The sequence below is a fragment of the Gopherus flavomarginatus genome, chromosome 5 (assembly GCF_025201925.1).
Source record: "Gopherus flavomarginatus isolate rGopFla2 chromosome 5, rGopFla2.mat.asm, whole genome shotgun sequence".
Taxonomy (NCBI): Eukaryota; Metazoa; Chordata; order Testudines; family Testudinidae; genus Gopherus; species Gopherus flavomarginatus.
This window is the reverse complement of record NC_066621.1, coordinates 35,622,332-35,643,998: the sequence shown is the minus strand read 5'-3', so window position 1 is coordinate 35,643,998 and position 21,667 is coordinate 35,622,332. Positions and strand designations below refer to the sequence as shown.

General features: G+C 59.6%; 2 protein-coding genes across 6 annotated transcripts in view; one reads left to right on the top strand and one right to left on the bottom strand.

The window, feature by feature from the left end:
• Positions 1 to 372: 372 nt before the first annotated feature.
• POLD4 (DNA polymerase delta 4, accessory subunit) lies at positions 373 to 6,696 on the top strand. 2 transcript variants are annotated; one of them, XM_050956510.1, is made up of 5 exons: positions 373 to 448; positions 1,225 to 1,324; positions 3,584 to 3,691; positions 5,271 to 5,382; positions 6,403 to 6,696. In XM_050956510.1, the coding sequence occupies exons 2-5, from the start codon at positions 1,234 to 1,236 to the stop codon at positions 6,425 to 6,427; spliced, it is 336 nt and encodes a 111-aa protein (XP_050812467.1). In that variant the 5' UTR covers positions 373 to 448; positions 1,225 to 1,233; the 3' UTR covers positions 6,428 to 6,696. The 2 variants fall into 2 exon arrangements, with proteins under 2 accessions (XP_050812467.1, XP_050812466.1); XM_050956509.1 differs by having other exon boundaries at positions 388 to 484.
• A 2,918-nt stretch (positions 6,697 to 9,614) lies between these two features.
• LOC127052468 (MLX-interacting protein-like) overlaps positions 9,615 to 21,667 on the bottom strand; it is a 29,166-nt gene continuing 17,113 nt past the window's right edge. Inside the window, exons 4-17 of one of the 4 annotated variants that reach the window (XM_050956164.1) lie at positions 21,499 to 21,612; positions 20,706 to 20,747; positions 19,192 to 19,354; positions 18,736 to 18,831; positions 16,875 to 16,912; positions 15,711 to 16,173; positions 15,133 to 15,176; positions 14,639 to 14,726; positions 12,915 to 12,991; positions 12,415 to 12,531; positions 11,905 to 12,032; positions 11,396 to 11,519; positions 10,933 to 11,062; positions 9,615 to 10,256 (exon numbers count right to left, since the gene is read on the bottom strand). In XM_050956164.1, coding sequence (XP_050812121.1) covers positions 10,135 to 10,256; positions 10,933 to 11,062; positions 11,396 to 11,519; positions 11,905 to 12,032; positions 12,415 to 12,531; positions 12,915 to 12,991; positions 14,639 to 14,726; positions 15,133 to 15,176; positions 15,711 to 16,173; positions 16,875 to 16,912; positions 18,736 to 18,831; positions 19,192 to 19,354; positions 20,706 to 20,747; positions 21,499 to 21,612 — 1,746 coding nt within the window. In that variant the 3' untranslated portion in view covers positions 9,615 to 10,134. The remainder of the gene's footprint in view (positions 10,257 to 10,932; positions 11,063 to 11,395; positions 11,520 to 11,904; positions 12,033 to 12,414; positions 12,532 to 12,914; positions 12,992 to 14,638; positions 14,727 to 15,132; positions 15,177 to 15,710; positions 16,174 to 16,874; positions 16,913 to 18,735; positions 18,832 to 19,191; positions 19,355 to 20,705; positions 20,748 to 21,498; positions 21,613 to 21,667) is intronic. The other 3 variants (XM_050956165.1, XM_050956168.1, XM_050956167.1) reach the window with 3 other exon arrangements.

The window sequence follows — 21,667 nt, the reverse complement described above, 5'->3', positions numbered from 1 at the left end:
CATGTCTCCATCCCTGGTGTGTGCACCACCTATGTCCACCCATCCCTCCCCCCCCGTGCTCCCATCCCTGCTGTGTGCACTCCCGTGTCCCCATCCCTTTCCCCCTGTGCCCCCATCCGTCCTGTGTGCCCCCATCCTTTCCCCGTCTCACCATCCCTGCTATGTGCGCCCTCCACATCCCACCATCCCTGCTGTGTGCATCGTGTCCCCCATCCCTTCCCCCCGTGCTCCCATCCCTGCTGTGTGCACCCCCCCACCCATGCTCTGGGATGTTATTCCACCCAGACATTTCCCCGACCCACTCCCTGCATCCCCCCCGCTGTGCTTGCCCTTTTAAGGCGAAGCGAAAGCAGCGCTCCCATTCGCTGCTGGCCCGGAAGGTGGGGGCCCTTCATTGTGTCGGGGCGGAGGGCGGAGCCCCAGGACCCCCACAGGGCTCTTGGCCTGGGTTAGTATGTCCTGGCGCCGATCGCAGCCGTCTCCGGTACCGTCCCGTCCCTGTGACCGTCTGCCCCTCCCCAGAGCTGGGAGCGCAGGAGGAGGAACCCCCAGCCCCTCCTTGCGGACGGAGGGGGAGGGGCTGTGGTTTGGAGCTGACAGCCAGGACTCCCGGGTTCTAGCCTGGCCCTGGGAGGGGAGCGGGGTCTAGGAGTTACAGGAGTGGGGGTTAGAAGCCAGGACTCCCGGGTTCTAGCCTGGCCCTGGACGGGGAGCGGGGTCTAGGAGTTACAGGGGAGGGGGCTAGAAGCCAGGACTCCCGGGTTCTAGCCTGGCCCTGGGAGGGGAGTGGGCTCTAGGAGTTACAGGGGAGGGGGCTAGAAGCCAGGACTCCCGGGTTCTAGCCTGGCCCTGGGAGGGGAGCGGGGTCTAGGAGTTACAGGGGAGGGGGTTAGAAGCCAGGACTCCCGGGTTCTAGCCTGGCCCTGGGAGGGGAGTGGGGTCTAGGAGTTACAGGGGAGGGGGTTAGAAGCCAGGACTCCCGGGTTCTAGCCTGGCCCTGGGAGGGGAGTGGGCTCTAGGAGTTACAGGGGAGGGGGTTAGAAGCCAGGACTCCAGGGTTCTATCCTGGCCCTGGGAGGGGAGCAGAGTGTAGCTAGGGGTAGTTATGTTTAATGATCATTAGTTTTGCCACCTTGGGACATCTCCCTCAGGCTCTTCTTGGGAGCTACCCCAGGGCCCAAACCTCCTTTCCCCACTGACAAACTTTCCTGCTCCCCACTGCAGCTAGGAGCCATGGGCAGGAAGCGGCTTATCACCGACTCTTTCCAGGTGGTGAAGAGGCAGCATCGGGACCCTGACACCAAGGAGGGGAGCCTACAGCCAGGTGAATGTCTGGCCCATGGAGGGGCAGGGCCCCAGAAGATGGGATCATACCTTAGCCTGGCATAGCTGGGACCCTGGATGGCACAGCCGGATCTTGGGATGCGGGTAGAGCAGGGATTGGTGGTGGCATGGGAATGGGTGTGGAGCCATCTCAGAAGCTAGGGGATGCAGAGGGGGCAGAACTAGGGTTGTCAACTGTCTACCCACACAAAACCAAACACCCTTGCCCCGCCCTTCCTCTGAGGCTCTGTCCCTGCCCCTGCTCACTCCATCTCCCTCTCTCCCCACCCTCACTCACTCATTTTCACCAGGCTGGCTCAAGGGGGCAAGGGTTCTGGCTGGGGGTGTGGGCTCTAGGGTGGGGCCAGAAATGCGTTGAGGGGGCTCCAGGCTGAGGCAGTGGGTTGGGATGCAAAAGGGGGTTAGGGCACTGGGGTGGGGCCAAGGATGAAGAGTTTGGGGTGAAAGAGAGGGCTCTGGGCTGCAGGGTGGAGCTGAGGGGTTCAAAGTGTGGGAGGGGGCTACAGGCTGGGGCAGGAAGTTGGGGTGCTGGGGGTGAGGGCTCTGACTGGGGGTGCAGGCTTGGAGGAGCCTGCAGCATGGGGCATGGGTCACTTGCTGGTGGATTCTCTGCAGCTTGAGGTCTTCAAACCACAATTTGAAGACTTCAATAACTCAGGCATAGGTTAGGGGTTTGTTATAGAAGTGGATGGGTAGGGTTCTGTGGCCTGCTTTGTGCAGGGGGTCGGACTAGATGATCACATTGGTCCCTTCTGACCCTAGAATCTATGAATCTATGAGGGATTTGGGGTACAAGAAGGGGCTCTGGGCTGGGGGTTCAGAGTGCATGAGGGGGCTTTGGGCTGGGGCAGAGGGTTGGGGGGGGATGAGGGCTGGGGCAGAGGGCTGGAGGGGGGGGGATGAGGGCTTGGGCTGGGGCAGAGGGTTGGGGTGCGGGGGGATGAGGGCTTGGGCTGGGGCAGAGGGTTGGGGTGCGGGGGGATGAGGGCTTGGGTTGGGGCAGAGGGTTGGGGTGCGGGGGGATGAGGGCTTGGGTTGGGGTGCGGGGGGATGAGGGCTTGGGCTGGGGCAGAGGGATTTGGGATGCAAGAGGGTGCTCTGGGTTGGGACCGAGGGGTTCAGAGGGTGGGTAGGGGGTTGGGGCCTGGGTGGGGTCAGGAGTGCAGGCTCTGGGCAGTGCTTACCTCAAGAAGCTCCTGGAAGCAGCGGCGTGTCCCTCCCTGGCTCCTACACAGAGGTGTGGCCAGGCGGCCTTGTGTGCTGCATCCATAGGCACCACCCCACAGCTCCCTTTGGCTGCTGTTCCCAGCCAATGGGAGCTGTGGAGGTGGCGCTTGGCGTGGGGTCAGTGCGCTGGGGGAGGGCTGACTGCCCCTATGCATAGAAGCCGAAGGGGGATCATGCCACTGCTTCCAGGAGCCACACGGCGCAGAGGGTAGCGGAGAGCCTGCCAGCCCTGCTGTGTGGCACTGCCAACCAGACAGATAACAGCCCAGTCAGTGGTGCTAACTGGAGTCACCAGGACCCCTTTTCAACTGAGTGTTCCAGTTGAAAACCGGACACATGGTTTCCTAGGCAGAACCGATTCAATAGGTGTAAGGTATGCGGGGTGGAGCTGTTTTGGGAGGTGCAAGGGAGTGGAGCTGTCAGAGGCTGGAGGAGTGCAGGGTGCGGAGCTGTCTCAGGGTCTATGTGGGGGGTACAGGGGCAGAGCGGTCTTGGGGTGGGGGATGAAGGGGCAGAACTGTCTTAGGGGTTGGGGGCATGAGTGTGCTGTACTGCTCACTATCATCCGCCCACCCCCAGGTGGTCAAGCCAGGGGTGCAGACTGGAGCCTGTCTCAGCCTCGCAGCTTGAGGCGGCTCGGTGGCTCAGACAGAGTGGGCTGCGTTCTTAGAGCTGGGGCTGGGTTCTGTCCTGGGGGTGACATTGTCCCTGCAATATACCCCACCCTCTGGGTTAGGTGACCCCGTTGGGGCGGGGGAGATGGACAGATCTGGAGCCATGGACAGACCCGTAATAACCATTATCACTTGATCTACCCCTGGCCATTGAGAGCTGGGCTAGCTGCTGTTACCGGCCTGTGTTCTCAAGCCGTGCCCACTCAGGCTCAGCCCTGGGGGAAGCAACTGGGCTCAGGGGTTCCTGACTTGCACTGGGTTGGGGGGGGGGGGCTGCTGGGGGGCCTGGACCTATTTCCACAGCAATGCTAATTTGTCTGTCCCCATCTGCTGCTCAGAGGCGGTGCCTGTCCCAGCTGAATCCCCCACAGACAGCTCCCTGCACCCGGCCCAGCTGGAGATGCTTAAACAGTTTGACCTCAGCTGGGAGTATGGACCCTGCACTGGTGAGAGCCCTGCATCCTGAACCAGTGAGAGCCCCCCCTTCCACCACCCCCCGTGAGAGCTCCCTGTGACCCACAGGTGAGAGCCTTGCCCCCTTATCCCTTCACACCAGTGACAGCCCCGCCCCACCCCTTCCATCCTGAACTGGTGAGAGCCCTGCCCCCTCCATCCTGAACCAATGTGTGTCCCTACCCTTCCTCCCCCCCGCCCCCCGTGATAGCCCTTCCTCCTTCCCTCCCCGCTTCCTGATACTCGAGAGCTCCACCTCCTATCCCTGCACTGAGAGAGCCGGTCCTGCTGAGGGTTGCCAGGCGAGCTCACCACTTGGCCCCTTTGAGGGCAGCATGGGGGCGGGGGAAGTCTCTGGATCATCCTATCATCCTAGTCACCCTGTCCCATAGGATCTTGCCCACTAGAGCTTCTCCCTTCCCCATCCCCCGGTGGCCAATAGGGCCATACACTGGGGTACGTGGTGATGGGAGCCTGGCCAGTGGGAAATGAATGCCAGGCCATCTGGCCCACTGCTGCTAAACAGCACAGAGGGCCTGAACTCTGGGATAGGGCTGGATCAGAGCTGGTGTCCCCTAGAGGAGAAAGGCCCTGTGTTCTATTCTGTGCCCTTCTGAGCCAACCAGCCCCCCTGGCCTGATCAGAGCCAGTGCCCCCTATAGGGGAAGGCCCCACATCCCTTCTGTCACAGATCCACAGAGTGGGCACTACACCCCAGCTTTGAAACAGTCTCTTGGAGAACCCTAGTCAATGTGCCTGACCCTCAGGGGGTCCTACATTTCCTGAGGGACCTGCCATACGGCCTTAGCATCTCTGAGACACTGGGCTTCTGCTTTGCATCATGAGCTCTGCCCTGTGAGTCCAACAGAGCCAGATGCCTGGTCAAAGACTGTCCCCCTCTCCAGGGCCCTGGGTGCCCCAGCCAGTGACACCAGGCAGCTTTTCCAACCGGAGCAGGGTTTGTCAGCGCCCTGGCACAGGGAATCCTCAGGGCACTGCAGATAAGCAGAGGTCACAGAGCTCAGTGCCCAGTCAAGATGGGGTGGAATCCCATTTGGCTCTGGCTCCCCAAAGCCTGGCTTTTAGCCCAGCTGCCTGGCCCGTCAGTCTGATACCAGAGCTGTGCTGAGTTCCTGGGCTCTGCCTGACAAGAAGCAGGTGTCAGGTGCACAGTCCTTGGTGTGCCCATTGTCTTTCCAGACCTTCCATGGACATGGGCCAGGCCTTTCATGGTGGAACCCAAACACCATGTTTCCTCTTTGGTTCACTTGTCTGGGGATCCCTGGGGGGGGGGGATTTCCCCCCCAATGACCCCCATTTTTTCAGGGCTCCCCCCAATCAAAAATGGGGGGAGGGCAGCACTCCCATCCACCCTGCCCAGGGCTGAGCCTGTTCTGCCATTTTAAAATGAAGCTCTTTAGGAAAGGATCTGTGCAGCACCTGGCACAATGTGAAGCCCTGATCTTGGTCGTCATCTGTGCAGCACTGGCACAATGGGGGTGCACCTGGGCATTCAGCTAGCTGCACCCTCCTGCCACCTCACCCATTAACCTTTCACTCTCTTGCCGGCAGGTATCACCCGGCTGCAGCGCTGGGAACGGGCCGAGTCCCTGGGGCTGAGCCCACCTCTCATGGTGCGGGAGACACTGCTGGAGCATGAGGGAGACCCCAGCTTCATGCACTGGTTGGTTTGGGGCTCAGGCCCTTTGCAGGGGGCCGCAGGGCCTCTGCAGATGTGTGGGGTGCTTTCCCAGCTGCTGCTCAGCAGTGTCATCACCCTGGGCTAGTAAATCTCCCTGAAACAAGCCCTGCTTTGTAGTGGGGGGGGGGAGAAGAATGTGATCAGTCTCCTGGGTGCATCAGCTGGAATTCAGCCCCCACCCCCTTTGCTCCAAGCAGCCTAGCTTGGAAGGAGTTTTGTGCATAGATCTGAGGGACAAGGGGGCTCCACAAATTATTGTAGATCTAGGGCATCTCCATAACCCTTTGCAGGCTCACGCTTCAGGATCTGCTCCCCCACCCCAACTCCCAGCAGAGCAACAAACCCTCTTCCCTTGCAGTTGTGAAGCAATGCTCCCCCTGCAGTGACACCTACCAGAGTTTGCAGAGAGCCTAAACCCACAGCTCCCACACAGGAGAGCTTCCCCAGCAACTCAGTGGGGCATTAATCCTGAAACCTATTGAGGATGATTCAAAGGCTAGTACAGTTGGTGCCCACACTGACTGTGGGGAGAAAGCACCCTCTATTGAGCCCCTCACCCTGCAGCACAGCACTCCTTAGTGCTGCACTGGTGCATTAGTGCCAGCAGTGACTATGAGGGGAGAGTGCCACCAGCTGTGCCCTGCGCCATGCAGCTCTTGGGGTTTCCAGTCCTGCCTTGGGGCACAGCCCTTGGCTCTGAGGGCTGGGCAAAGAGAAGGAAGAAATGAAAGTGTTTGAGGGGAGAGCAAGAGATCTGGGCTCCCTCCCCCTGCTGCAGGCTGGCCATCCCTGAAAGCCAATAGTCATGAGACCCAGACACATCATTTCCCTAAATCAACCGTAAAATTGTCTCCTGCAGACCCACCACAGTGGCGCTGTGAGGGACCAGCTGCATTCCAGGCCTTCCAGCCCTGGCTGGGCCCAGTGGAGAGGGTGGGAGGGGCAGGATGCAGAGCCAGGGACCCTGGGAAGTAACCACATTCTCTCTGCCTTCTCTTGCAGCCTCTGGCATGACTACCCACTCTGAGATGAGGCATGGCTGGCCCCACCATACAGCACGGAAGGGGGAATCATGCTGCTGCCCAGACCCCACAGCATTTTACTCTGGTTCCTGATTGGAAAATAGCTCTGTGCTTATATTAAGAAGGGGCAGGGGCTCCCCTGGCAATTGGGGTATGGGGTGCCCAGGGCCCACATTGGATGGGCAAGCCCAGGTCCTGGCAACCCTAGACCAAGCTGTGGTCTGTCCCATCAGCTGCTGAGTCCATATTCCAGATTAAAGGGCCTGTTTGAGAACTTCTGAGGCTTGGTGAATTCGACCGTGGGGCAAGGCAGGTGCAGGAGGGCCAAGTGCCACAGCATGAGTGGGCAGCACATGGGCCGTGTCTCTTCTGAAAAGCCTAGGTACCATGGGGAAACAGCTCTCCAACTTCAATGCAGACACAATCACTCTAGAGACAGGTGGGACAAGCAACCACCTTTGGGGCCCTCATGCCCTCTAGTTATCTCTCCTCCAAAACACTGAGGCTTGCAGCTGGTCTGGACCCTTATGTCCAGTTAGCCTTGTGCTGTAGAACCCCCTAGCATCCAAGTAGTGCTGCCATGTTGGAAACATGGTGTCTCCTAATGTTCACTCACCTTGTGTTGTTCAGATAGTACAGGTAGTCTAGAACCATGGCATGGCATGGATTCTGGAAGCCAATTGCAGACAGCTAGGGCATGTGCAATTTAGACCCACAGAGCATGTTCTAGAGCCATGGTGTGACCAAATAAGGTGTGTGGTCTAGAACCATCCAGCTATGCCATCTGCTCTGTTAACACCATCTTGCTAATGCACATATTCTAAATCCATTTGGCACCAGGCTCACCTGCATTCAGAAGCAGATTTTTCACTATCCAAGGCACCAGCTCCAGAACATCAGTGCACCTGTCTAGTCTAAACATTTTCCTGTGTGGATCAGCTCCAGCACACAGCTGTTCAGCTCTACTGCCTGTGAGTCTAGAATCACACTGTGGTGTCTTGAGCCTTTGCAGGCCCTGAGCATGACCAAGGCATGGCCTGGGGCATCTGGTCCTACAGGAGTGACAGCACAGCCAGCAGCTGCAGATATAATTGTGTGACTTCTCCAACGCAGGGGCAAGTGAACCCCAGCCTCAGTGCATAAACCACTGCTCCAATCACAGGTCAGCAGGTATCCCCAAGGAAGACATGCTCATCAGCCCACACTTCTCCTTTGGCTCTGGTCCCAGTGTGGGGGGCTGAATGGCTCTGGGGAATGGGAGGCAGAGCCTTTCTCCGCTGGGGGCCCAGATTGTGCATGGAGGACCCCTGTGCCAGCCCTGGTCAGCAGGCGTGGGGGAGGGCTGCTGGCTCTTGGCCTTGCCCAGTGCAGCTCAATGGGCTAGAGCAGGCTGGCCTGTTTGGGATAAACATCATGTACCCTCTCTCTCAGCCTCTGCCCTCTCTGCCACGGGGAAACAGAAACACCAAGCAGGGAGGGGGCTACCTCCCCAGGCCTGTCAGTCTCCTAGGTACTGCCATCAAGTGACCACAATGCGGTGAGGGTGGGGGAGGAAGGGGAGCTGGGTGAGGGGGAAGGGGAGTAGAAGGACCTAGCACCACAGTGTGGGGTAGTGGGGCTCAGTCAGTGCAGGGGTAAGGGAGCCCTGGAGGCCAACCCCAGCAGCGAGCTGTCTCCCTAGCGCCAGGAATCAGAGCTGGGTGGCTGCGTGCCATGGGCCCATGTGGGTGGCCAGCAGCTGCGGCACCTTAGTTGGGCTAAATCTCTCACCAGAGTGGTTGTGTCATCAAAGGGCAAGGGCAACCCCAGACAGACATGCAAGGAAACCAGAGCAACCCAGTCACCAGCCACAGCCTGCTCCCTGCAGTGCCCTCTGCTGGGATAGGTGTAGCTGGGAGCTCCCCCCACAGCCAGTACTCCTGTCCCACTTCCTGCAGTGCCTCCTGCTGGGAGCCATATTCCCATGAGGCAGGGGAGCTATCATGAGTCAAGCACTGAGATGAGTTCACTGTGGGCCCCTGGGCCTGGGGGTCTATCAAACCTCCACCTGGGGCTAACAGTTCGCAAGGGGGCAGGGATAGGGCTTTGCTCTGGCAGGTGACACTCTTGCTGCCTGGGGGCCCAGGAGCAGGGATAAGACACTCAGGGTGAAGAGAACAGGTAGGATGCAGTAGCTGGGCCCCTACCCCATAAGCATTGACAGTTCCTAGGGCAGGGGCTGAGAGAGACTAAGGTTATGTCTACATCTACAATTTTGCAGCGCTGGTTGTTACAGCTGTATTAGTACAGCTGTATAGGGCCAGCGCTGCAGAGTGGCCACACTTACAGCAACCAGCGCTGCAAGTGGTGTTAGATGTGGCCACACTTCAGCGCTGTTGGGCGGCTTCAAGGGGGGTTCGGGGAACGCGAGAGCAAACCGGGGAAGGAGACCAGCTTCGCCGCGGTTTGCTCTCGCGTTCCCCGAACCACCCAGCAAACCGCAGGGAAGGAGACCTGCTTGCTCGGGGGTTCGGGGAACGCGAGAGCAAACTGGGGAAGGAGACCAGCTTCGCCGCGGTTTGCTCTCGCGTTCCCGGAACCACCCAGCAAACCGCAGGGAAGGAGACCTGCTTGCTCGGGGGTTCGGGGAACGCGAGAGCAAACCGGGGAAGGAGACCAGCTTCGCCGCGGTTTGCTCTCGCGTTCCCCGAACCACCCTGCAAACCGCAGGGAAGGAGACCTGCTTGCTCGGGGTTCGGGGAACGCGAGAGCAAACCGGGGAAGGAGACCAGCTTGATTACCAGAGGCTTCCTCAGGTATGCTGGGATACCTGCTTATTCCACGGAGGTCAAGAAAAGCGCTGGTAAGTGTCTACACTTGATTACCAGCGCTGGATCCTCTACACCCGAGACAAAACGGGAGTACGGCCAGCGCTGCAAACAGGGAGTTGCAGCGCTGGTGATGCCCTGCAGATGTGTACACCTCCTAAGTTGCAGCGCTGTAACCCCCTCACCAGCGCTGCAACTTTGTGATGTAGACAAGCCCTAAGAGGAGAGCCCAGGTTAATTGCTGACAGACCCCTGGCTGGCCCACTGCCTTAGCAGCAATTTAGTGCCTTCCGGTGGGCAAGCAGGGGAGGGCAGGTGTCTCTGGCTGCTCCCTGCTGGCTCATCCCTCCGCCCTCCATTTCCCCCTGCAAGGAGAGATCTGAGGCACTGGCCAGTCCCATATGCTGGGGGTTTAATACAACTCCTGCTGTCACTGTCCAAACAGAGCCACGACCTGCCAGCATCCCCCTGCCCCCATAGGGGGGTTGCTAAAGGGGACCCTCTACTCATCCTCCAGCTCCCCTTCACTAGATGTGTATAGAGGAATCACCAGCTCTGAGAGATGCCCCTCTCTATGGGTGCTACAGGGGAATCCAGTTCAGAGCCACCCCATTGCCATGTCAGTGGGGGCTAAAGCCATTCCCAACTCTGAGGCACCCCTCCCCCGCATTTTGCTCTCTAGGGATGCCCAGCTGTGAGCCCCCCCAATTCCATCTTCTCTGTGGATCAGCCTCCCCCTGCTAGTTCTATTACAGAGGTCCCGCTGTAGCCCCCGCATGTCCATCCAGATGCTTCTGGGCCCATGGTGGGGTGGGGTGCCGCCCAGGAGTCAAAGATGTCTGTGTCCTCTCTTCTCCGCCAAGTGGGCAGTGTCGGGACGTCCTCATGCAGCACCATAGGGCCCACTAGCTATGGCCCTTGCTGTGTGAGGGGTGACAGACGGCCTGCAGGGCCTGCTCAGGGAGGCGTGAGGGCTGGGTCAGGATGGCTGTGAACTTGCTGAGCTGCAGGAGGGAGCTGGAGATAGCTGCAGGGGAAGGAGAAATTAGCACCAGCTCCAGATGGAAGCTGTCCACCCACATCCTTACCCAAGTCTATCAGTCGGAAGAGTCCTGAGGTGGGCTTGGCAGGATGTAGAGAGGGCTCAGAAAGCCCTGCCCAGTGATCAGATTGTAGGGGAGTGATGGGGAGTGGGGGTGACACTGAATCCAGGGCAGGCACATTCCAAAGCAACCAGTGATTCTGGAGCCAACTTGATTTGGAGTTTGGAGCCCAACTGTAGGGGTCTGATTCAGAAAGACTTGGGCTAGGGGAGTGGTGCCTAATGGGTAGAGTGGGAAGGGAAGCTGGGAGCCAGGACTCCTGTGTTTTAGTCCCAGCTCTGGAAGAGGAGTGGAGTCTAGTGGTTAGACTAGGGGGTGTCTAGGAGCCAGGACTCCTGGGTTCTATCCCCATCTCCACCACTGATGGGCTTTGATGGGGGTTACTACATCCTGTGTGTCCTGTGGATACGAACACCCCCGTCAGGCAGGCAGGATGAATAAGTGCCCATCTCTGGGAGCTCAGGGGGCCCTACCTTAGGAAACGGTTTTCCTGGAGGCCAAGGGGGATCACAGAAGCTCCTTAAGAAGCTGGAATCCCTCTTCCCACCACCTACTGGGAGTGTGGGGATGTTTGGGCCTGGTGCAGGGGATGGGACGTACCAGGGCGCAGCATGGGCAGGGTGCAGTGCTGCTCCAGCCAGCCCAGCACCGACTGGCAGAACTCCTTGGCACTGTGGGTGCTCACTGCTCCCCTGTAGCTCTCAAACAGCGGCTTGACGAGCATGCTGAACTGTGGGCAGAGCAGGGTTAAGGAGAATCCGCCTCCTGCCTGCCCCCTGCCTTGGAGCTACCTAACGAGACCAGGAAGGATCAGCTTAGTCCCCCACCTCCACCCACCACCTCCGGGGCCATCTGCTCTGTCCTGCCCTCCCTAACCCAGGAGGGGCCACCCCAATTCTGCAGGGATTGCCATTGCCCCCAGAGCCCCTTATCCTGCCCTGCCCCACCCCCAGAGACCCTTCCACTCTGCCCTGGGAAGAGCCATCTCTGCTCCCTCCCAGCCAGGGCCCTGCAGTGTCCCTGCCCCCCAGGATGCCCTGAATGCAATCATGCCAGTGGATACGAGCCAGAAGCGCCAGTTCTGCAGGGTGCGCTGGCGCACGTAGTCGTCATATAGCTGGGCCATGTGGTCTAAGCGTGGAGGGGTCACCGGGGCCCCGCTGGGGGGCAGCTGGCGCTGGAACTCCCTGGAGTGAGATGGGGCAGAAGGTAAAACCAGTCCAGGGCACAGCCCTGCCCTCACCCAATGGCAGAGCTCAGCCACTCAAGCTCACCCCGCAGGCCCCACCCTGTCCCTGCACTCACCTAATGGCAGCACTCAAGATGCTTGATCTCACTCTGCAGGCCCCACCCCCTCTGTACTTACCCAATGGCACTCAATCTCACCCCACAGACCCTGCCCCTTCCCCGGCAGAGTTCAGCATCTCAATCTCATCCCACAGGCCTCGCCTGCTCTCTGCTCTCTTACCCAATGGTGGTACTCAGCTCTTCGATCATACCCCATAGGCCCCACCCACTTCCTGCACTTGCCCAATGACAACTATCAGGCCCCGCCCTCATCCACACACTCACCCAATGGCAGCACTCAGCTCCTCAATCTCGCCCTGCAGGCGCCGGGCTGTCTCCTGCACCTGCCGGCGCTCCTGCTGCAGCCGCCCCACATACACCACACTTCTCTGCAGCAGCGTGGCCTTGCTGAGCTGGGGGAGACGGGCTGAGCATGAGACACAGTGGCCAGCCAGGCAGAGAGAGAGATGGGGTGGGACAGACGACGGACTGGGACGGGCAGAGAGGGGGAAAGCGGAGGGACGTACGAAGGGCAGGGAGAAAGGGACTAAGACCCAGAGCAAGCAGAGGAGGAGATGGGGAGGGAGGGATGAGGACTAGGGATGGGCAGAGATGGGCGCGGGGGAAGACAAGGGTGAGGGACTGACAGAGAGACAGGGATGGATGAGGGACTGGGCCAGTCCAGCGAAGTGGGGCCAGGTGTTCCAGCAGTCCGTGCTGGGGAGAACAGAGCCACGCAGTGAAGGGAAGAGCTAACTGGAGGGCTGGACAGTAGGAGTGCCATGTGGCATGTACCTTGACGCTGGGCTGGGCCAAGCCCGGCAGCACAAGGCTGGCAAGGGTGTCGAAGGCGCAGCTGATGTTCAGGCGCCGGGCATGGTCAGCAGAGGTAAAGCCAGGTCTTCGGCTGCCCTGCAGAATCCAATCAAACCAGGCTGTGAGCCCCGCCTCAGGGATCAGGACATACTCCTCTCTGACAGTGCAGAGCCAGGAGCTAACACAAGGGGCAGTTATGCCCATCCAGCTCACGCACAGCACCCACTGCAACACAGCACCCCCTGGCTGGGGCACTGGGCTCAGCACTGAGTATGAGGGAGAGTGCCCCCCTACCAAGCCCCTACCCCACTTCAGGCAGCACAGCACTGGGGTCAACACTGATAGTGAGGGACAACGCCCTCTACTGAGCCCTCACCCCGCTCCCTGCAGCACCTGGGCTTTCCCTGGGAAATCTCCCTGCCGCCCCACTCAGCGGGGAGGGGCCCGGGTGTGAGTGGGTTGGCAGGGGCCCATGTTACCTTGGTGCTGGGGAGGCTGCAGGGCTGGTGGGAAGCATGGGGTCCCCTGCGCTCAGCTCTATCTTCGGACTTGGCATCTGGGGGAATCCAAAGGAGAAAGGGAAATATCTGGGTCGCTCATGTGGGCAAGATCCCAATGCTGCTCCCCAGGGCCCAATAGGGCATGGTGAGTGAGCCATCCCACCACAGCACTTCTGGGCGCACGGGCTGGTGAGGGAACATGTCAGATCCAGCCCACTTCTAGAAGCAGAGGTCTGTTCATGTGGAGGAGAGAGGGCTCCAGGTCCCACACTCCTAGGATCCATCCCCAGCACCAGATCAGCGATGCCGTGAACCCTCCCCAGCTCCACCTTCATCGTGGGGAGGAGCCTAAAACTGCAGCCTCCCCATGTCCTCCCCACATTCCAGAACAGCACATTCCAGAACAGCCCCAGGCAGCGCCAGCCTGGGGCCAAACCAGCCTCTGACCCACAGACCTGGCTGTCATCACCCCTTGGTGCCATCTCCGAACCTGGGCAGCCAGGCCCCCAACCAGCAGGCAATGCAGGGTGAGCCACCCCCTAATCACCCCATTCCCCTAAGCCAACCCCCTCCACACACACACAGGTGCCCCAGCCAGCCCCAATCTTGCCATCTCCTCAGATTCTCCAGCCAGCCCCCTACCCTGCCATCCCCCCAGATCCCACAGCCAGCCCCATCTTGCCATCACCTCAGATCCTCCAGCCAGCCCCCCATTTTGCTAATTCCCCAGATGCCACAGCCAACCCCCACCTTGCCATCACCCAAGATCCCCCAGCCAACCCCCACATTGCCATCTCTTCAGATCCCCCAGCTAACCCCCCGCCTTGCTATCCCCCCAGATCCCGCAGCCAGCCCCCACCTTGCCATTCCCTCAGATCCCCCAGCCTGCCCCCACGTTACCATTACCTCAGATCCCCCAGCCAGTTCCCACCTTGCCATTTCCTCAGATCCCCCAGCCAACCCCCACGCTGCCATTACCTCAGATCCCCCAGCCAGCCCCCACCTTGCCATCCCCTCAGATCCCCCAGCCAGCCTCACATAGCCAACACCTCAGATCCCCCAGCCAGCCCCCACGTTGCCATTACCTCAGATCCCCCAGCCAATTCCCACCTTACTGTTCTTACAGGTCCCCCCAACCAGCCCCCCAGCTTGCCATCCCCTCTGGTCCCCCCAGCCAGCCCACCAACCTTGCTGTCCCCACAGATCCCCCAGTCAGCCACCACCTTCCCGTCCCCTCGGATTCTGAAGCCAGCCCCCCCCCTTGCCATCATCCCAGGTCCCCCCAGCCATCCCCCACCTTGCTATCCCCCCAGGTCCTCCAGCCAGCCCCCCAGCTTACCATCACCCCTGATCCCCCAGCCAGCCCCCTACACTGATATCCTTCCATGTTCCCCCAGCCAGCCCCTGACCTTGTCATCCCCCAGTCCCCTCAAGCTGGCCCCCTTTACACTTCCCCAGTCCCCCCAGCCCGCCCCCCACCTTGCCATCCCCTCAACACGCCCTCTCTCCAGCCACCTATGAACCCACCAAGTTCCCACTCCCCAGATGATTCTTATGAGCCAACTACCTTCCTGCCTAACCAAGCCTGATGCTCTTCCCCAGCCCCATCACCCATCTCCTCTGTCTCGCCACCCCCAAGAGCCAAGCACCCACAGCGAGAGCCCATGTAATGAGGGGCCTGACAGTAGCACCCCCCATCTTACCAGTGCTGGAGGAGGCAGTGACAGAGCAAGGGTGGATGGGCTTCTCCATCAGCAGGACGCCTGCAGGAAGCTCTAGGGGGGTGCAGACCTAGAAGGGAGAGATGAGGAAGCAGTCAGCAGGGAGGACAGAAATCTGCCCCAGTCACAAGCGCTAGGGGAGAGCAGGGCACCCCTAAACCCAGTAGCGTTAGCTAAGTGATTCCTGGGTGGATTTAAATTGTGTAGCTCATCAGCAGGGAGCGCTGTGACACCAGGGAGGGGGAGAGCCAACAGATGCCCAGCGCTGCCCTCTCCAGCCTGGGTCACCAGGGAGGGGGAGGAGCCTGCACTGTCCAGTCCCACCCTCCCGAGCAGGGGGCACTGTGACATCAGGGAGGAGGAGGAGCCTGCACCACCTATAACCATCATTCCCAGCAGGGGGGCACTGTGACACCAGGCAGGGGGAGAAGCCTGTACTGCCCAGCCCCGCCCTCTCCAGCAGGAGGTGCTCTCACCTGGGAAGAGTCCCTGGCTGGAGCGAGAGGCTGTGTCGATGGGCCTGGGGGAAAAAGAAAGTGGGTAGAGGAGGAGTGAGGCTCTGCCACAGAGGTCACAGCTCCTAGGTAGTCACCTAGAGCAGTGTCTCTCCAGCCCTGGGTCTTGAGATGGCCCACATCTGAGGAGGTGGGGAGAGAGGCTCCCTTGCACCGTGAACACCCCCACCCGCTCCTCCCACCAGCAACTCCATTGTTCTTCCCCCCCACCAACAGCCCTCCCTGCACACCCACACCAGCAATACCCCTTATGTTCAGCCCCCTGCCAACTCCCCCCGAGTATCTGGTCCCCCGCCCCGACAGCAACCCTCTGTGCCCAGTCCCCCACGAGCAACTCCCCCATCCACTGACCCCTCTGCCAGCAACATCCTCAGGCATGCCCAGTTCCCCAGCCCCACGCACCCATCACCACCTGCCTGCCCGTAAAAGCAATGCCCCCTGTGCCCACTCTCCCCACACCCACTCCTCCTCATCCCACCACAACAGCCTCTCCCCCCAGTGCCAGGCAGGCAGGCTGCACTGCCCCCACAAGCACATACCTGCTATGAGCAGGCGGGTAAGGAAGGCACTGGGGGCTGCCGGGGGGTGGCTGGAGGTGGGCGCTGGGGCAATGTGCTGTAGCTGCTGGGATTTTGCCCTGTTGGGCAGGGGGCCAGACACAGGCATGGCAAAGGTGCCTCCGGGGGAAGGAGGGTGCCGGGTGGATGAAGGGGGCTTTTCGGCAGCCGTGTGAGTGATGACGGAGAAGACAACGGTGGGTTGGGGGTGCTGCGTGGGAGGGCCTGGCGGGGGGGGGCTGACCCGCAGCGGGGAGGTGGGAAAAAGCGGCAGGAAGGTCTCGTGTCCGTTCAGGGGTGTCAGGGGCTCCAGGTCCAGGGGAAAGGAAAGGGGGGTGAGGGAGCCCCTGTGGAGAGGCAGCTCCTTAGTGTTGGTGGTCACATCCAGGTCACAAGCGCTGGACAGAGAGCCCTGTGGGGCAGCAGCTGGCAGCAGCGTGGAGGCCTGGGGGAGAGAGGAGAGAAAATCAGTCTTGCCCTCCCAGCAGGGGGCCTGCGGCACTAGGCCGGGGGGAGAGGCCTGTACCGCCCAGCCTTGCCCTCCCAGCAGGGGGCCTGCGGCACTAGGCCAGGGGGAGAGGCCTGTACCGCCCAGCCTTGCCCTCCCAGCAAGGGGGCCTGCGGCACTAGGCCAGGGGGAGAGGCCTGTACCGCCCAGCCTTGCCCTCCCAGCAAGGGGGCCTGCGGCACTAGGCCAGGGGGAGAGGCCTGTACCGCCCAGCCTGCCCTCCCAGCAAGGGGCCTGCGGCACTAGGCCAGGGGGAGAGGCCTGTACCGCCCAGCCTTGCCCTCCCAGCAAGGGGCCTGTGGCACTAGGCCAGGGGGAGAGGCCTGTACCGCCCAGCTTTGCCCTCCCAGCAAGGGGCCTGCGGCACTAGGCCAGGGGGAGAGGCCTGTACCGCCCAGCCTTGCCCTCCCAGCAAGGGGGCCTGCGGCACTAGGCCAGGGGGAGAGGCCTGTACCACCCAGCTTTGCCCTCCCAGCAGGGAGGCTGTGACACAAGGGAGGGGCCTGCACCACGGAGGAGGTCACAGACCTTGCAGTGAAGGCGAAGCATGGGCTGCAATGTGGCGCCAGCTGATCTCTGCAGACACAGGGCAGGGGCATTGCTGAGCAGTCAGAGGGCAGCTGCTATTTGCTACTCACCTGGGTCACAGGCTGGGGGCGACAGGCAGCAAAGAAATCTGTGAAGGGAAAGACAGAAAGAATGAACTATGGCAAAAAAGAAAGGCTGAAAGGGAGGTAGAGAGATGAGGACAGGGGGAAGAGAGAGAAAGAAAATGCGAAGGACCTGGATAAATCAGAGCAAAATAACCATAATAGGAATGATCATGATTACATCACAACACTCAGCACAAATGGCAGCTTCAGAGCTCAGACCTGGGAGACCCCAGAGCTGGGATTGCAGGGGGCTGTGGGTAAGGATTGAGGGGCATTGGCAGAGCTGGAGGGGGGGAGGGTCCCAGGTCTCAGATCTCAAAGGGGGACTGCGGGTCAGGATTATGGGGCACTGGCAGAACTATGGGGGGGAGCTCAGGTCTGGGCTAGCAGGGGGCTGCGGGGTGGGATTGAGGGGCGCTGGCAGAGCTGTGTGGCTGAAGGGTATGCAGGATTCCCTGGTGCGCAGTGGCTGGAGCCATAGCAGTGGTGACTAAGGTGACAGCTATGGGTTGGTCTGGTGTGTGCATGGTAATTCTGGGCATATGGGCAAACCCCTTGATGAAATAGTGGTCCACTGTTCCAATTACCTCATCTTGAATATAGGGAGGTGGCCTGGAGACACTACATATCCCAGATGCACTGCTCCAGTTTGACCTGAGACACTTCACTGGGTCCATGCTGGGACCTGTAGTCTCAGCCAGCTGCCCCTTGGCATCAGGGATGTTGGCAGTCGGGGCATGGCCATACAGCTAGCCTGGGAAGCATCTGGGCCCAGCCCCACGTGCAGCAGCAGGACGAACAGATGTGGGGGCCCACTCTGTACCCTTCTTGGCAGCGGCTACGTGAGCGACAGACAAGAGGAGTTTCAGGGACTCAGAGGAGCTAGAGGCGACAGAGGAGGCACAGCTGAGCCGCTGAAGGCTGGGGCTGGCGGCCCCCAAGGGAGAGCTGGCCGGGCTGTCTGTTGGGTCCAAGTTTGGAGCGGGGAGAGAGAGACAGAGACTGAGATAAGGCTCCTTGGCGCACAGCCCTGGTGTCCTGCCAAGGCCCTGCAGCAGGAAGTTCTGCTGGTGTGTCCCATGCTGCGGGGGCAGCTCTCTGTCCACAATCACTTCACAATCTCTTCGCCACTTCCCTTCGATAAGCCCATCAGACAATGCCAGGTCTGCAGGGCCAAACCCATTCCATGCCCCTCGAGCTTGCCAGTCCTCTGCCCTGGGGCTGGATTGGAGCCGGTGTCTCCTAGAGGGGAGAGGCTCCGTGCTAGGATAGCTGCCCTGGGGCACAGAGAGCAGAGGGCATCTCTTTCAGGGCAGTAAATAGTGTTTAAGCTTCCTCTGTAGGGGCCAATCTGTAGAGAGCGCAGCGCCCCGCCCCTCCAGGGGCCAGGTTCAGGTGAGATACTGGGTGGCTCTCCCCACCATGGTATCTCTGCCTAGCCTGTAGCGTGTGAGGTAGCAGGCGGCTCAGCAAGCATCTAGCAGAGGCCTGGGTCTGTGAGGAAGAGCAGTCCCTGCAGCCGGCTGAGCTAGCAGTGGGTCAGCCACAGGCCAGGCCATGAGCAGCACTCAGCTACACAATCTGCCCATGGGGATTTCCAATTCCTCCCAGCAACAGATTAACGGGGTGCTCCAGCACGGTGGGGAGAAGACACCACTGGTCTGACCCAGAGCAGCCAGGAGGGGACACTACTGGTCTGATCCAGGGCGGTCAGGAGGAGACACCTGGCTGATTCCCTCTATTGCCAGGCACAATGGTGTTTGGAAACCTTCTCACCGCCCCTATGCACCACAATCTCCCAGCTCATCCCAGATGGGATCTGTGCACAGTGGCCAATGAAAGTTACCGTGAATGGGGTCCAGGGTGTCCATGAAATCCTCTCCAAAGTTAGGGTGCAGCTGGGCCAGGGTGGGCTGAATCATGTCCGCATTGAATTGGTGAGCTGGGGACATGGTGATGGGAATCAGACATAGCACCAGCCGTTCCCATCCCACCCAAAGCAGAGCCCTGCTCCACCCACCTCGCTCCCCTCAGGTACCAAACTGCCAGGCAGGAAATGAGGTTTCTAGGGGGGCCCATTCACACCTCTAGATAGAGAGGGCCAGAGATCCGGAGACAGGAATCCTTGGGGGATACAAGAGGGTCAGAGCTCAGGACTGCACCCTTTTAGCACTTGGGGGGCAGGGGATGCAAATGAGAGAAGGGGAGAAATAGGAAAAAGGGACTGAGACCTGGAGAGGGGAATGCCTATAGGGCACGGAGAGGGGAATCCCCTGTGTTAGGGATGCTGACCAGTGCTCACCAAGGCTGCGGGGGTTGGGCCCCCCATACGGGTTGCGGCTGTAGAAGATGGTGTCGGCCAGGTCAGAGATGAGGCTGTCTAGGGTGTCCAGGTCAAGCTCCATGGGGCAACTGCCCTTGGCCTCACTGCTCAGCCCCTTGCCCTGGATGGCATGAGCTGCTTCCTGCCCAGATAAGGAGGAGGACACAGAGAGATAATTGGTGACCCAGATCCTGTGACAGACGGGACAATAATTGGCAGCACCCTAAACAAACCCTGCTGAGTTAAGGTGAAGTGTCTTGGGAGGTCGCTGCATATTAAAGCTGTGTCCAGATTACTGTGGAAGGATGTAACTCTAAGGGGGAGACAGGACTAATGCAAACTCTGGGAAGTGGTTCATGCTTCAAAGGACTCTCTAAAGCAATGGGCTAGACTAGACTGATCTTTTAGTTAAGTGGGTTTCCTAGGAAATACTTGGGAACGGGGGTGATGGAAGTTAGTGAAGTTACCATTTTGAAGCAGTGCATTGGGGAGAAACCCAATGCCTGGCTGATACCTATTCACACTATCTTCAAAGGGGCTAAAGGAGGGACTCCCTAACTCTTGGGGGAGCTAGTTCTGAGTGACAGCTGCTATGAACTGGTGATCACAGAAATATCCCTGGGTGAGGTCGGACGGATTGATCACCAGCCAGAGCCCTTGACTTCTGGTAAGCTTATTACCAGTGTGTAGCTCGTGTTATTGTTTCCATGTTTTCTCTGTAATGCTTTTACCTTAAGAATAAAAGTGCTTGCTCAGAAAAGTCACGTGATCACTTATAACTGCTAGCAATGTCATTGTTATTAGTCTCTGATGAGAACGCCCAGCACAGATGCTGGCCTGTTTAGTCAATCTGCTTTGCTGTAGGATTTCACAGCACAGTCAGGGGACTGTGCAGCCTGAAAATGCCCCAGGCAGGGCAAGAAAGATGTGTGTCTCCACCCAAGAAAGGTGGTGTCTGAAAAGCGTGCAGCTGAGAGGGAGTGCCCTTGCAGGACCACAGAGGGGGAACAGAGGTGCAGATGCATCTTACGCAGGGGCTCTGGAGTGCCATTTAAAGTGGAAGGGGGCAGCAGCATAGATTTGGCCCCCCTGCCACCTGCCCCTCCTCTTCCCTTTTCACGTGCTCCCCCCATGTCTTCCGCCCTCCCCCCCGCCCTGCTCCACCAGCCTGACCTCCCTGGCCTATGAACCCATCCATCCACCACCTCCAAATCTGAGTTTGATGCACCAGGCTGCAGTGCCACTCATGGCTAGGCCACGGTCCAGGTGGCCCTCCTAGCTCCGCAGCCAATGCCATGTACCAAGACAGGGTCAGGAACTCTGTCTGGGAGGGGGAGCTCCCAGCTACCTCAGTCCCAGCTTCTCCCAGCAGGGGGCGCTGTAGGGAATGGGGCAGGAGTGCTGGGAATGGGGAGAACTCTGGGCTACTCCAGTTCCAGCCTCTTCCAGCAGAAAGTGCTGCAAGCTGTAGGGACAGAGCAAGGAATCTGTACCTGGGTGGATAAAGACTCAGGTTTATCTTTCTTCTTCTGGACCTAAACATTAAACAAACAGGAGCTTTAAAACCAACACATGGTCCTTGCCCACCAGTCCAGGGCATTGTGTCCTCTGGCATGGGGCTGTTGCCCATTCACTCCCCATCCCCAGCAGGCTGGGATTTCACTGAGCCAGCCTTTGCTTTCTCAATCACTGAGGTAAATTTGGGTGATCTGAGAGGGAAGTGGGGGAATCGTGGGGGAGGCATGTCCCACCAGCTTAGCATTATGGCAGCTGGGGAGATCTACAGAGGGCTGTGGGCAGGCAAGGGTGGCTGCTGGCAGAGATGACAGCCAGCTCTCCAGTGATAGAGGGAGGGGGAAAGGGACTGATGGATGGATGGAGTACGGATTCCAAGGAAACCCACAGTTGGGCATTGAGTCACCACTAGACCGCAGAGCAGTAATGGCAGTTTCTCTCTACCTGGAAACTGCTCCTTACTTGGCATTGAGATCTCAAAGTTTTACACCCTAGGGGGGAGGGGAGGGGCGCTTAGTTTTACTCTTGATGGGCACATCACAGAAACCATCCCTCACTGCTGCCAACTTGCCCCTAGATGGTAGTGGCAGCAAAGAGGCTGAATACAAACCCCGTCTGGAGGCCACAGCATCTACTGCTGCCTGGGTTGAACCTCCTCTGGTATACAGGACAGTGGCCTCTGGGCCTGCTAGCAGACCAGGGCACTGTTCAGAGCAGGGAGAGGGGTCCAGAGATGCAGGGGTGATGGTGGTGGTGGTGGTGGGGTCTTACCCGTGTGCAGAAGTATGTCCGCCACTTGTGATACTCTCGAATGACCACTCCGATCTGGTGCTTCCAATACTTCCCTTCCATGATCACGGCCTGCAAGGCAAGGGCAGGGTGGGGCTAGAGCCAATCAAAAAATGGGAGTGAGGGGGAGTTTCCGCAGAAAATTCAGATT

What these genes read in the sequence shown, in the direction of transcription:
- POLD4 (XM_050956509.1), top strand. Translation starts at nt 455, where the DNA reads ATGTCCTGGCGCCGATCGCAGCCGTCTCCG. An exon ending in GGAGGGGAGCCTACAGCCAG is followed by an intron (nt 1,325 to 3,583) that starts GTGAATGTCTGG and finishes TCTGCTGCTCAG; the next exon opens with AGGCGGTGCCTGTCCCAGCT. An exon ending in GACCCCAGCTTCATGCACTG is followed by an intron (nt 5,383 to 6,402) that starts GTTGGTTTGGGG and finishes CTTCTCTTGCAG; the next exon opens with CCTCTGGCATGACTACCCAC.